At 38.2% G+C, this 15487-nt stretch overlaps 2 protein-coding genes across 6 annotated transcripts in view; one reads left to right on the top strand and one right to left on the bottom strand.

The window, feature by feature from the left end:
- The window catches only part of LOC150079783 (uncharacterized), a 168754-nt gene extending 158473 nt beyond the window's left edge, over positions 1-10281 (bottom strand). For all 3 annotated transcript variants that reach the window (XM_090382695.1, XM_090382694.1, XM_090382693.1), the window contains exon 1: positions 9748-10281. In XM_090382695.1, the coding sequence (XP_090238821.1) occupies positions 9748-10091 (344 nt within the window). In that variant the 5' untranslated portion in view covers positions 10092-10281. The remainder of the gene's footprint in view (positions 1-9747) is intronic.
- Positions 10282-10518: 237 nt separating this feature from the next.
- The window catches only part of XNP (ATRX chromatin remodeler XNP), a 664672-nt gene continuing 659703 nt past the window's right edge, over positions 10519-15487 (top strand). The window contains exon 1 of one of the 3 annotated variants that reach the window (XM_090383634.1): positions 10519-10664. In XM_090383634.1, coding sequence (XP_090239760.1) covers positions 10662-10664 — 3 coding nt within the window. In that variant the 5' untranslated portion in view covers positions 10519-10661. Of the gene's footprint in view, positions 10665-11156; positions 11228-11358; positions 11446-15487 lie in introns of those variants that run through there. The other 2 variants (XM_090383636.1, XM_090383635.1) reach the window with 2 other exon arrangements.

Below are 15487 nucleotides of genomic sequence, written 5' to 3' on the forward strand. Positions count from 1 at the left end.
CTTTCTTCTAATAAACGATGCCAGTGTGGAATCTGCCGGTGTTGATCCACTCGTGATATTCTGGCTTATGTTACCCCATCTCTGGACAAATGCAATGGAAACGTTTGGTGAAACTCATGCAGTTGTGCTTGACATTTCGATCGTGTTTGACATAAAGGTCTTCTAAATAAGCTCCAACTTATGGCTTGACACCTGTATTTTTGTAAACGGGTATCCAGTTTTTCTCACTGATCACATATTGGAGGGGGGGGGGATTATGGAAATGGCTTTCTAGCATCTAACTTCTCCATTAATACTGGTGTTCCCCAAGGTTCAGATCTTTCTCCCACTGTTTTCCTCTTGTATATTAATGACCGTTTCCAATTGACCATTAAACCTATCCATAGTTTTGCTGATGACAGCACATTGCAATCCACGTTCCAGTTTGAGAAACCTTGCCATGCACAAACAGCTTCAACTTCTTGAATATCCACTACCAATTCCTTAAATACTGATCTCCAGGTAATTTTTCAGTGGGACAAAGGTAACTTAGTTGATTTAAATTCTTTTAAAACTTAGTCCTGTCTTATATCTTGCAAAAAGGATTCTTCTGCTCCTCAATGATGCTGATTTCTAGGCAAGATCACACCTCTACTGTTGATTACCTCTACTTCTAATATCTCTTGGCATAAGCACATTATGAATACTGCTTCGTACGCATTTAAAAACCTAGATTTTCTCTTTTGCTGTCGCCATTGCTTTTCTTCCACAGTTGTTCACTCTGTACAAATTGCAAATTTGCCCTCAAATGGAATATTGTTCCCACATCTGGAGGAGTGCTCTCAAAATCTTTCTCAGGCTTCTGGATTCGAGAGAAATTATGTTAATTAATGACTCATCTCTAACAGTCTTTCCACTCTGTCTCATAGACATTACTTCTGCATGTCTTTTCTATAGATACTTCCATAGAACCTATTCTTCTGAATTGGCTTCTATAACTCTCGCTCTCTCTCTCTCTCTCTCTTCCAAAGCTGTCTAAACACGTGCTGGAACTAGTCAACATCTTTTTACTATTGAACTTCAAACTCACAAAACCAACTTTTTTACCTCCTCATTTATTCATTCAACTTTCGTTTTCTGGAAAAACCTCCCTGCATACATGTTTCCTAAAAATTACAATCTACAAAAAATTCAAGTCTAATGTAAACAAGTATTTTTTTTTTTTTTTTTTTTATGAAAACCCCAAACACGAGAGGTATTAGAATCTATTGTACATAGTACTGTGAATGGGTCGGAGTATGAGAAGACGAGAGAAGATAATTCTTGACATTAGACTTGAACTTCTGTAGACTGTAATTTTTTTAGAAAATACATATAGAGGAAGGTTGTTCCAGAAAATAGCAGTTGAACGAATAAATGAGTATTATAAAAGTTGGTTCTGTGAGTTTGAAATTGGACAGTAAATGCATGTTGGCTGGTGGCAGCACATGTTCAGACTGTTTTGAAAGAGAGAGAGCAGGAATTATAGAAGTCAATTCAGAAGAACAGTGCCCATGGAAGTATCTGTAAAAAAGCATGCAGCAGAAATAGTATGTCTGTGAGACAGAGTGCAGAGACTCTGTTAGAGATGAGTCATTAATTAAACTAACAGCCCTTTTCTTGAATGGAATCTAGCAGCCTGAGGGAGGTTTTGAGGGCACCGCCCCAGATGTGAGAACAATATTCCATGGTAATGAGGATTTGCAATTTGTAGAGTGAACAGCTGTTTGGAAGAAAAGTAACACCGAGAGCAAAAGAGAAAATAAAGTTTTTTTAGTGCAGAGGAAGCAATATTTCTAATGTGCTTGTGCCAAGAGAGAGAGATTAGAAATCAGGGTAATCCCCAAAAGTCATAACATATCATCTTGCCTAGAAATCGGAGTATCACCAAAGATAAGCATAGGTCCTTGAGGTTGTCACAGACATGCTCTCAGATAGGCTACACTCCCAAGTAGCTGTACTTGCTACTTGGGAGTCTAAAACACTAATGAAACTGATATTCGGGTGACATTCAGGTGAAGTAGACCCAATTTCGGCGAAGTCCGAACGGTCTGTGACAACCAACTCCTCTGCTTGCACCTTCACAATGGTGGGACTGTTAGTTATCCTGGGTATAACTTCCTTGCACAAGTAAATGGTGAGTGAATACCCAGGTGTGAACCAACGTAAGCAGGGGTCAAGGTGTGGCACCCACACCACATGAAGGAATGCCACCCCTCTATGTTACAAGGCAGTACTAGGTGGTAGATGACTCTCATCAACTGGTGCAATACCACCACTTTGCTTTTGGAGGCTTAAAGTGGTGGTTGTTGTTTGTTGTTGTTTGGTTTTTAGGAGCATTTAGCAACTAAGGCCATATTGCTCCGCGATATGCGGTCATTCCCTGACCTTTCCGCATCCGCCGTATTTAGTGGTGACAGGATCAAACCCCGGTCGAATCAAGAAGTGTGTGCTACGCACTGCTGCTCCTTCCCACCTGGCTACGGAGGCGCCTCTTGAAGTGGTGGAACCCATGTTTAGTCTCTAGAGCTAAGTTCTGGCCATCCCTTCCCTATCTCTTCCATCATGTGGTATGATTGATGACTTTTGAGGTTAGGATAAACATCATGGCGAGATCCAATGTTCCTTACATTTCGAGGGTACAGCTCTAAAATGGTGTTTGCAGGCTGGCCACTAGTTAGTACACTGGACCGAACCTATTGGTAAATCTCTAGGAGGCTTCCAGATCACCTAGTGTATAATCTTTCTAACTGTAATCAGACAGACAGTGACTGGAGGAAGTCCAAGTAGTGTGTATTCGGGGAGCATTGTCGAGGCCATGTTATGTCAAGGATCTGTGTATATTCTTACCATGTGTATGTCCCATCTAAATATTTCATTACTTCATACAGCATGTCCCACCCACTTTTTCTTAATATTGAATACACCATGAATTGTCAAACTAATAGAGCAAGCTTACCTGCAAAAATATCTAAACCTCCCAAGCACTTTCTAATTCATTTCATGAATAAACGTGGTCTCAATTCTAATCTTTACAATGTCCATTTCCACTTGCAGTCTGCCAAACCCCATGTACTTTTTCTGACAGATTCTCAGTTATCGGTTGATTCAACTACTGGTCATCTCAGATGACCAAATTATTCGCTGTATGATTCCTTTCGCCTCAAAGGTGGTATTTGTGCATATGTCCATTCTGATATTCCCTGTCAGAGACTAGGCAATTTGGAATCTACTCTCTTCGATCTTCTCTGGCTTAAAATCTCTCAACCTCATTGTGTCAAATTCATCTGTTGTCTCAGTTTGGTTGGAGAGTAGCCTGTGCGGCCGCAGCTATTTTGCAGCTCCTGGAGAAGAGAAGTTTTTTCTGATTTATTTTCTGTTTTATTAGCTTAAATTGGCATATTTACTTATTTTCTAGAGTAGTTTTATATTCATAGTTACGATACTTAGTTTAAAGTTAACTTGATAGAGATTTTGTGGGTATTACTTAGTATCGGTAACGGTATCAAATCCACGTGTTACAAATTGCAGCTCCGTTGAACGAGAGGTATTTAGGAACCGTATTTAGCCGATTTATTAACCAATTGTTATATCAAATTATTATCTATAAGTAGCTATAGACCTAGTCAGGATCCTTAGTTTATTCTAAATTGAGACAGCGAGATTTGGAAGTTAATCAATACTTAAGAGTCCGTAGAAGTACCGTTCGTAATTATCGCCACTGTAACACGATACAGCATATCCGGAATTCGATAGCATTAGCTTGTATAGTATAGTGCATAATATAATATTGTCAATCAGTAAATCTATTAATCTTGTTAAACTTCATTGACAATTAAATTGTACTTTTAACTATATATATATAACGACTTACAGTACAAACGTAACAAATAATTAATACATAACTTTATACAGAAGTTATATAAAAGGGAACTCGTAGATAACACTCGATACTGAAAAATAAATATAGCGTTATAACAGTGTTAGGATACAAGTTTAAGGTTTTAATTTTGTTCTGAAATTGTAATTTTATTGACATTAAATCGAAATCATGACTCAAACCAGAGCAGCAAAGCAAAAGGCTCAAGCTAATGGGAGTGCTGTGGCTCAAAGAAGAACTGAGGGGGGCAGTTGCCCTCTGAATCACAGCCTTTTAAGATGCACTGTTTGCTTGATGTTTGCGGAGCAATCGGGTACGGAACATGATACTGCCATGGAGGATGTCTTTGTGTGTGCACGATGAGGAGTGCACACACAATAGTGATTCTTCATGCATTAAGAATCTCCAGATAAAGGAACCACTAGGTGGCAGTGATCACAGTGTGCTGAAGTGGGATTTACTCAAGGAGGTAACTACCATCAGAGGTAAAGGGAAGGGTTTTTGCTTTCGTAAAGGAGACTATGATGGGCTGAGACAGTATTTAAATTCTATACAGTGGGACCAAATAATGATGTTACCAACAGCAAATTCAAAATGGGAAGCATTCAAGGAACTAATCTTGGAAGCTACCAGGCTTTACATACCAACCAAGAAATATTGTTCAAGGTTCAGGCCTAAATGGTTGTCAGATGAACTAATGAGAAATATGGCAGAGAAGAAAAATGCATGGGATACATACAAATTAATGGGTGGTGACATGGAAGCCTATGATAGATATAAGTTGGTCTGTAACCAAGTCACAAAGGAGATTAGGCAGGCAAAGACAGATTATGAGAAATCCTTGGCAAAGGATGCAAAGAAAAACAGAAAAGAGTTCTTTACCTATTTAAACTCAAGAAGGAAAGGGATGAATCAGATTGGTCCACTGGATGTTGATGGTTCAACAGTTGAGGATCCTGCTCAGGTGGCTAACAATCTAAACAAGTATTTTGCATCTACATTCACACATGAGGAGTTATTCAGGAAGGAGAATGTTGTAGGTGAAGTAAACATTGGCAGTGAGCTAGATGATTTTCTAATAACTGAGAGGAAAGTGGAGGAGAAATTGTTGAGATTAAAAAAGGCACCCGGGGTGGATGGGATCTATCCAGTTATATTAAAGGAGGCAGCAAAGGAAGTAAGCAAACCCCTGGCCATAATTATGAGAGCTTCTTTGGACTCAGGGGAGATACCCATAGACTGGAGATGTGCAAATGTAACCCCAATTCAAAAAGGAGGATCAAAGGCTGACACAAGTAATTATAGACCTGTTAGTTGAACTTCGGTTCCAGGAATATTAATGGAGGCACTGGTTAAAGAAGCACTACAGGATCATCTGGACAAGAATTCAGTTATAGCTCAGACACAGCATGGTTTTGTTAAAGGCAGGTCCTGTCTTACAAATTTGATTGGATACTATGATGTAGTCACAAAAGAACTGGATGCAGGGAATAACTTTGATATTATATATTTGGATCTTAGAAATGCTTTTGATACTGTTGCGCATGGAAGACTGCTGCACAAATTGGACCAGTGTGGCATTGGAGGCAAATCGCTGCTATGCATAAAGGGATGGTTGAGTGGCAGAAGGCAAAGAGTGGTAATCAATGGACACTGTTCAACGTGGCCTAATAGTAGTAGTAGTGGCATGTGATGCAAGAAAGCAAATGTATGAGCTTATGCAGCATCAGCCCAAAAAAAAAAAAAAAAAAAACACACCATTCCCTCTAATTGCCTGTCCAGTTCCTCCTTAAATTTATTCAACCTATTAACTTCCACAACGACAGATGGAAGTTTGTTCCAGCAATTAACCACCCGCTGGCTAAAGGCAAATTTCCGCACATCTATTCTATATCTGTCTTTTTTTAATTTGAATTTATGCTCCCTTAGATTCGTAATCTGAACAAGTGGAAGGATCCCATCAGAATTCAGCGTGCTCAACCCATTCAAGGCCTTATATACCTCAATTAGATCACCGCGCAGGTGCCTAGTCTCCAGCCACTGCAATTTGCAGAACTTAAGCCTCACTTGGTAAGAAGATCCCTTCATTCCCCTCACCAATCTTGTAGCCCTTCTCTGTACACGCTCAAGTAAATATACATCCTTCCTAAAATGAGGCCTCCAGACCTGTACACAGTACTTAAGGCGTTGCCTGACCATTGCCTTACACAGAGGGATAATCACCTCCTTTTCCCTGCTAGCAAAATTCCTATATATCATTGACAAAACCCCATGATCTGCCCTGGCAGCCTGTCTACCTTGCTCAGAGAACTTCATATCTGACTGCACAATTACTCCCAGGTCTTTTTCATTTTCTACCACCTTAAGTGTAGTACCACACAGTTGCTACGTTTCTCTGTGGCTACTTCTACCCATATGCAGTACTTTGCATTTGTCAAGGTTAAACTTCAGTTGCCATTTCTTAGCCCATCTGCCTAAATTATCTAGATCCTGTTGCAGTAGCACACTGCCATTACTGTCATTAACAATCCTGCCAACCTTTGTATCATCTGCAAACTTCGACATTAAGCCTGATATACCTTCATCAATATCATTGATAAATATACAAAACAACAGTGGACCTAACACCGAACCCTGTGGGACTCAACTAATAACATTAGTCCAAGAAGAGCAGCACCCATTGATTACCACCCTCTGTCTTCTCCCACTTAACCATCCTTTTATCCATTGTAGCAACTTAACCTTAATACCATTCTGCTCCAATTTGTACAATAGTCTTCCATGTGCAACAGTGTCAAAAGCTTTCCTGAAATCCAAATATATGATATAAAAATTATTTTTTGCATCCAGTTCCTTTGTAACCACATCATAATATCCTAACAAATTTGTCAGACAAGACTTTCCCTTAACAAACCCATGCTGTGTCTGAATTATTGCTGCAGTCTTGTCTAAATGATCCTGCAATGCATCTTTAACCAGCGACTCCATTATTTTACCCGGAACAGAAGTTAAACTAACTGGTCTGTAATTACTCGTGTCACCCTTCGATCCCCCTTTGTGAATTGGGGATACATTTGCACATCTCCAGTCCGTGGGAACCTCCCCTGAGTCCAAGGATGCTCTCATAATTATGGCTAAGGGTTTGCTTAGTTGCTTTGCCGCCTCCTTTAATATAACTTCCATCCACCCCAGGTGCTTTTCTTACGTTTAACTTCAACAATTTCTCTTCTACTTTGCTTTCAGTTATTACAAGATCATTAAGCACCCTGCTACAATTTGATAACCTTCTGCCATTTTCAAACCTTAATAACTCCTCATGTGTGAATGTAGATGTAAAATACTCATTCAGTTTGTTTGCTATCTGAACAGGATCATCAACAGTCGAACCATCGATGTCAAGTGGACCAATCAGATTCATCCCCTTCCTTTTAGAGTTTATATAAGTAAAGAAATCTTTGCTGTTTTTCTTACCATCTTTTGCCTAGGATTTCTCGTAATCTGCCTTCGCCTGCCAATCCTCCTTTGTGACCTGATTACGGATTAACTTATATCTGCCATAGGCTTCTGAGTCGCTTGATAATTTATATGCATCCCATGCATTTTTCTTCTCTGTTACGAGTCTCATTAGTTCATTTGACAACCATTTAGGCCTAAACCTTGAACAATATTTCTTAATAGGTATGAAACTTTTAGTAGCTTCCACGATTAATTCCTTGAATGCTTCCCACTTAGAATTTACTGTTGGTAACATCGTCAGTTGATTCCACTGTACAGAATTTAAAAACTGTCGGAGACCAGTGTACTCGCCTTTACGGAAGCAAAAACCCTTTCCTTTACCCCTGATGGTAATTAAATCTTTAAGTAAATCCCACGTCAGTACATTGTGATCACTGCCACCTAGTGGTTCTTTTATCTGCAAATTCCAAATACATGAATGATCACTGCTGATAACCAGATCAAGAGTATTACTTTCTCTGGTTGCCTCTCGAACATGCTGCTGCAGAAAACAATCATCCAATAAATCCACAAATGTTATTAGTGGAGTTCCTCAGGGTTCAGTGTTGAGTTCCTCAGGGTTCAGATCACCTCGCCAGTGCCTAGTCTCCAGACACTGTAATTTGCAAAATTTAAGCCTTTCTTCGTAAGAGCGACCCTTTGTTCCATTCACTAATCGTGTTGCCCATCTCTGTACTCGTTCCAGCAGCTCTACATCCTTCTTGAAATGAGGCCTCCAAACCTGTATACAGTACTTGAGGTGTGGCTGGACCATTGCCTTATACAAGGAAATAATCACCTCTTCATCCCTGCTAGAAAAATTCCTGTATATCATTGACAATACACCATGAGCTACTCTTGCAGCCTGTCTGCACTGCTCAGAGAACTTCATATCTGCCTGTACAATTACCCCCAGGTCCTTTTCATTCTCTACCACTGTCAGTGTAGTACCACAGAGTTGATACGTTGCTCTGGGGTTGCTGTTTCCCCATATGTAGTACTTTACATTTGTCAACTTCATTTGCCACCTCTCAGCCCATCTGCTCAACCTTTCCGGATCCTGTTGCAGCAGTATAGCCTCAGTAGTGTCCTTAACTACCCTGCCAACCTTTGTATCATCTGCAAACTTGGACATTAAACCTGATATACCATCGTCAATATTATTTATAAATACAGAAAACAATAATGGACCCAACACTGAACCCCGAGGGACTCCACTAATAACATTAGTCCACGAACAGCTCTGTCCATTGATTACCACTCTCTGTCTTCTCCCCCTCAACCACCCCTTTATCCATAGCAGAAATTTGCCTCCAATGCCACACTGCTCCAATTTGTGCAACAGTATCAAAAGCCTTTCTAAGATCCAAGTATATAATATCAAAAGTTATTCCCTGCATCCAGCTCTTTTGTGACTGCACCATAGTATCCAATCAAATTGGTCAGGCAAGACTTCCCCTTAACGAAACCATGCTGTGTCCGAGCTATAACTGAAGTCTTGTCTAGATAATCCTGCAGTGCTTCTTTAACCAGTGCCTCCATTAATTTTCCTGGAACAGAAGTTAAACTCACAGGTCTATAATTTCTTGTGTCAGCCTTTCATCCTCCTTTGAATTGGGGTCACATTTGCACATCTCCAGTCTATGGGTACCTCCCTTGAGTCCAAGGAAGCTCTCATAATTATGGCTAAGGGTTTTGCTTACTTCCTTTGCTGCCTCATTTAATATAACTGGATAGATCCCATCAACCCCAGATGCCTTTCTTGTGTTTATCTTCAACAATTTCTCTTCCACTTTACTCTCAGTTATTACAAGATTATCTAGCTTACTGCCAGAGTTGAATACACCTCTGGCATTCCCCGTGCTGAATAACTCCTCATGTGTGAATGTCGATGCAAAATAGTCAGATGCAACATAATCAGGAGGGGAAATTCAAATATTATTATTAGCCATATAATGCAAGGAAGCCTGAGGCTTATGCTGCACCAGCCAAAAAAATTCTCGAAATTACCCTGAGAGAGAGAGGAATCACCAAGAAAGAGAAGGATGATGATATCCAGCTCAGGACCCTGGGTTTGTCAAGCCCATACTCAACAGATGTGAGCCCCTGGGATTAGAGGTGAAATGTTCTAATTTTTTGGGTTTGCATGAAACACTGAAAACTGCTTATGTATTATTGCTAAAGTCTGAACGAAAGAATTTCACTGCTGGACTGCAATGAAAGTAGTTATTGTGGCACCTTAAAAAAAAACAAAATAGTATTTTAAAACAGCCTACTACTATTCACTTTTTTTTTTTTTTTTTTACTTTATTTAATAGTTATTTATTAGTGGTTAATGAGTGGGGGCTACTTACCACGATTCTTCATCTGATAGTTCTAACTCTTCAAGATTTATAACATCGATATCCTCAAGATTAACGCTTTTATGTTTTTCCGAACAGTTATGCTTTTCCTCTTGCAGTTTATTGTCGGAAACAATACTACCTTCAGAAATATTGATATCCTTGCCGGATTTGATAATGATAGTAGTGGAGCTTTTGCTATGGACTGAATGTTTATCCCTAGTTAGTTTTGAAATTTTATTTTGCTTATTTCTAAGCTGCTGATTCTGTATTTCTAATGTTCTCACTAAGTCCCGAAGTTTTTTCATTTCTTCGATATTTACGTTAGTTTTCATTTCGTCCATAATAAGACTCATAGCTAATACAGCATCCAAAAAGTCGAATTGTACAATGGTCGTCACTATTCATATGTTTTATCAATCGAGGTTTCTCACTAATAGAGTGTTACCTTTTCATAGTTACCAATTCGAAATTTTACCTTTAAACAGAAATCACAATGATGTTGTATAATTAGACACTATTATTCCAATCAAAGCAAATATCACATCTGTCACACATACACAACCCCAAACTTCAAGGCACAGGTGAACACCATAAAGGTAAAAATTACTATGAGGTAACTTCTGAGCGAACAGGAAAAGGTGGTATATAACAAAACCAAATAAAGCGAAAATCTTATCAGTTCGTATATAGCTGCTTTGAATAAACAAAATCGGCTGGTAAACACATAATGCGGCAAAATTTAATTATTTAAGTTTTAAGCTAATATAGACCAAGAATGATACATCAAATCTTTTCCCGTCCCCCCAGCCCCTCCAATTACTATACTAACAAACAGTACCAAGAAATGGCGCTTTACGTGCTTGTGAGGATGACAGCATAATACTGTATTTATTTGGGTATGCAGCGTATAGTCAACCAGCTCAATGGTTAAGTATTTTTTGTTTACATTAAATTTAATGAATTGTTAAATGCTTACATTTGCATTAGATTCTCCTTAAAAGGTAATAAAAGATTGTAAATTTGTATCGTCATTCAAGTAAGAATATATTTTTTAAATTATATTGCTGTTACCGAATTATTATAAGTTTGTTTGTTTTAATTAATTTACATAATTTTATACTTAAAAATATTATTTAATGCATATCATGGTAAATAGATATCATATGCATACATCGAAGTACATGTATAGCTAGTTATTTTATAACATGTCGACAAGTGTCATATGTAATCGGAGTGAGGGCCGGATGTTTTTAACTATCTAAAGCAAATTACGGATTCCTTACTTTTTTTTTCTTTTTTTTTTTTTTTAAACGACAGTCTGGTAGAACTTATATACTCCTTTTCTTCTCGATGCCGGTTGACTGCTTTAAAACATCAGAAAGAAATTAGCATGTGGTGCATACAGAAAAATCCCTGTACATAAACCGTATACAGTAGTCATAATTATGAAACCACGCGAAGAGCTGAATAGACTTGAATATCAACCAGCGTAAAAATTTTATTTTACATCGGTATTGTAGTATCATGGTGTGGTGAATTAACCTTTCCTTTTCTCATTTTGTATATCCGGTGGCTGTGCAAAAGGGAGGTCTCCCAACATAGAAATGGCGCTAAACGTGTTTGTTTTAATGATTATAATGTAGCTATAAGAAATGATATGCCAACCAAAATCAACTGTACACTCAGATTAGAGGATACTGTTGCACGGTACTGTGTGTTATTTTCTGTCATCCCTTGCCGGGGATTTTACGGCAGTTTCTTTTCGAGGTGAATCCTAATTATCTTAATTGAATTTCCCCATTCATCTTCTTCTTCCTTGCAATTTCACATGTAATGCTTCAATAAAACCTGCTAGCAGATTAATGGGTAATTTTAACCACAATTATTTTAGCTGTTTTGCATTCAGAGTCAGCAGGAACCATTACAAGGACTAGTGCAGCTTTCAAAACTAATTCCAAGTTTTAGTGAAAATAAATTCAATTTTGTTATGCAAAACCCTCATGAAAGGTTCTTGCACTTGCCTAGAGGGCTCAGTTTGCACTCTAAACCCAATCTGTTGATCCAATTATAACTCAGAAGAGTTCTTGATTTTTTATTGAAATGCAGCAAAATCATCAGACTGCCTTGCACCATATGGCTAATAATAATAAATAAATAAATAACTCAGTTTTGCAAAGACAATTTTAACCTCCACGTGTCTGAATTTTGTGTACCCGTAAGTTCATTAGTAATTTGCAGCAATCTTGATATATTTTTTTTCCCTGCCACTCTTAACTATTTATCTTCTGATGTATAAGTTAGTGCAAGAGCATCATTTTAGTATGCAGCAAACTCTAAAATAGCTGAAAATGGCATCATTTATGTGTATCTCATATTATGAATACCTTCACAATGACTTGCCATGATATTGCACTACCTTGAATAAGTAATGCTTCACCAATGGAGAAGACTTGTTACTTATTGTCAGCTGATCGAGGTAGTGTAATATCATGGCAACTTGTGAAGATATTCACGGTATGAGATACACTTAAAATGATGCTGTTTTCAGCTATTTTAGAGTTTTTTGTGTACTAACATGATGCTCTTACACAAACTTGTACATCAGTTAAACTTTCACGCAGCCTGAGGTATAAGCTCTAAAATGTGTTTAGTCTGATTCATTTCATACACCATCGGGCATCTCTTTATATTGTGGAGTTATACTTCATAACTGAATTATCATTGTAGCACCAGGGTACCTACCCACCCACCGAGGAAAAACCAAATAGCCTTGAAATGGTGCTGTCTGGGTGATGATATCTATTGAGAATAAGTAACAATCGTTTTCTCCATTGGTGAAGTGTTACTTATTCGAGGCAGTGCAATATCATGACAACTCGTTGTGAAGGTATTCACAGTATCAGATACACTTAAAATGATGCCGTTTTCAGCTTTTTTTAGATTTTCTTGCATACTAACACAATGCTCTTGTACTGACTTGTATGTCAGTTAAACTTTCGTGCAGCCTGAGGCATAAGCCCTAAAATGTGTTTAGGCTATTATCATTTACATTTGTATTTGCCCCTGCACATACTGTTTTGTTATCTGATTACTTCTATTCTGGATCTCTTTGTCTTATACAATTCCTTAAAAGAATTACATGGAGAACTAATTTTTCATTATGATATACAGACTATTGACAGTATTCTCAGTGGAAAATTAAAAGAATGCCGGCTTTTAATGATGAATAGCAGCTTCAAGCAAATTCAATGATATTTATATACTTTAAATATTCAGTAAAGTTGGAAAACTAAGTGTAGCCCAGGAGTTAGCATCCTTTTTTCCTTGCAAGTGCCATTTTGTTCATTACAACTATAAAAATCTCTAACTATACCACTTGGCTTGGTGTATCTCAAATGTAATATATATTTTTTTATTTATTTACAAAAACAGCAAAATGCTTTTCATATGGAAATAAATTTACACATATGAAAATTAATAAAGTAACATAAATAGAATAAAAAAAAAAAAAAAAAAAGAGAGAGAGATCAGAGACATCGTGCCACATAGATATAAGGAATGCAGAAATGGAATTTGGGAAGTACAATGTCTACAGAAAGGATAGGAATAGAGCAGGGGTTATGCTGTTAGTTAAGAAACACAAAATCTAAGGCAGTGCATCCAGTTGACATTGGTGGATAGTGCAGTGTTGAGTCAGTTTGGTGTGAAATAAGCACAGGGAAAGAAAAAATGAGTAATAGTGTGTTATAGGCCTAATGACTCTGATGAGTGTAATTAACAACTCTACAGAGAAATTGAGTGGGCCAATGAATCAGAATGTCTTATAATGGGGGATATTTTAACTTCCCAGATATAGACTGGAACTTGTGGGTTGGTCACTTGCACACTAGCAAGACTTTTGTGGATTTACCTGATGATTGTTTTCTACAGCATCATGTTTGAGAGACAACCAGAGAGAGTAATACTCTTGATCTTATTATCAGCATTGATTATTTATGCATTAAGAATTTGGAGATAAAGGAACCACTAGGTGGCAGTGATCACAGTGTACTGATGTGGAATTTACTTCAAGATGTAACTACTATCAGGGGTAAAGGGAAGAGTTTTTGCTTTCATAAAAGTGACTTCAGTGGTCTCAGACAGTTTTAAAATTCTATACAGTCGGACCAAGTGATGATGTTACCAACAGCAAATTCTAAATGGGAAGCATTCAAGGAATTAATCTTTAAAGTAGGCTTTTCATATCTACTAAGAAATACTGTTCAAAGTTTAGGCATAAATGGATGTCAGATGAACTAATAAGACTCGTGACACAGAAGAATAATGCATGGTATGTATATAAATTATCAGGCAACACAGAATCCTATGGTAGATATAAGCTAGTCTGTGATCAAGTTACGAAGAAGGTCCGGCAAGCAAACACAGATTACAAGAAATCTTTGGCAAAGGATGTAAAGAAAAACAGCAAAGACTTCATTACTTATATAAACTCTAGGAGATAGGGAATGAATCAGATTGGTCTGCTTGATATCGATGGTTTGATTGTTGATGATCCTGCTCAGGTAGAGGACATACTGAATGAGTACAGTAAGATCCCCGTATCTGTGGGGGATATGTTCCAAGACCTGCCATGGATGGCTGAAACCACGGATATAAGCAAACACCTGCTGACCCCAATATAATGTGATTTTCGTGTACATGCGTATAATAAAGATTCAATTTCTGCAACTAAATTCCATGAGGTCTATCTCCGTAATGAACGACTTAACAACCATCATCTTGGAGCATGGCATCCAGGTTCTTACCATTCAAGAATTGTACACCTTTAAAGGTCTACCTTTGCGGTTTAGAGTTGTTGCCTCGAACCCCATTGTTACTGGAGCTGTTGGGAATGCCAAAAGAAGAGTATGGGCTGCAGTCGTTATCCCTGCCAAATTGAATACTGTTACTCAGTTATCTCATATGTGCTCTGGACATGCGGCATGTGCGTCCACTGAAGGCTCCTTTGGACAGTTGTTTGTGGTTTCACTTTATTGCCAATGCGCATAATATCAAGATCCTATCTATCCCGTTGTAGAGTATATTGAAAAAGTGCTTCAAATACTTCAAGGTAAGAAAATTAATTCTTATGGATGCAAACGCCAATTCCATCTTTTGGAACAGTCCTCAGACTGGTGAAAAGGGTCTGCTGCTAGAGGATTTGAACCTTGCTCGCCATTTGAAAGTGCTCAATACGTATTGCCATATTCCAACATGCATTACTCCTCAAGGTTCTTCCCACATTGATGTGTCCTTGGCTACCTCCTCTGTAACTTCTGATATTATTGACTGGTTGGTTCACTCTAGCTGGTCAATGAGTGACCATAATGCAATTACATTCACCTTTTGTTGTGACACTCTTCATTCAAGATCTGACTACATTGACTTTGCCAGATTCCAGACTAGACACGCAAATTGGAGTTCATTTGAGGTGTCACTGAAGCAATCTCTTTCCTCGTTTAATCTTGCTGGTTTGGACTCCCGTGGAGTTGAAGATCAAGTCAAACTTATCCAAGGAATATACTTCAGGCCTGTGACGACCACATTCCTTTCAGGAGAAGGAAATCCTACCATGTCCCTTGGTGGTCCACGGACTTGTCTCGTCTGAAGTCATCTACTCGTTTGGCTCGGTGTGAATATCAAAAGGCTAAGTGAGATAGAAATCACATGTCATTGTCTTGCAGAACCGATATAAAAATGCTCGAAGAGT

This window comes from Mastigoproctus giganteus, chromosome 10 (genome assembly GCF_048544385.1).
Source record: "Mastigoproctus giganteus isolate SK-2022 chromosome 10, ASM4854438v1, whole genome shotgun sequence".
NCBI classification, from domain to species: domain Eukaryota; kingdom Metazoa; phylum Arthropoda; class Arachnida; order Uropygi; family Thelyphonidae; genus Mastigoproctus; species Mastigoproctus giganteus.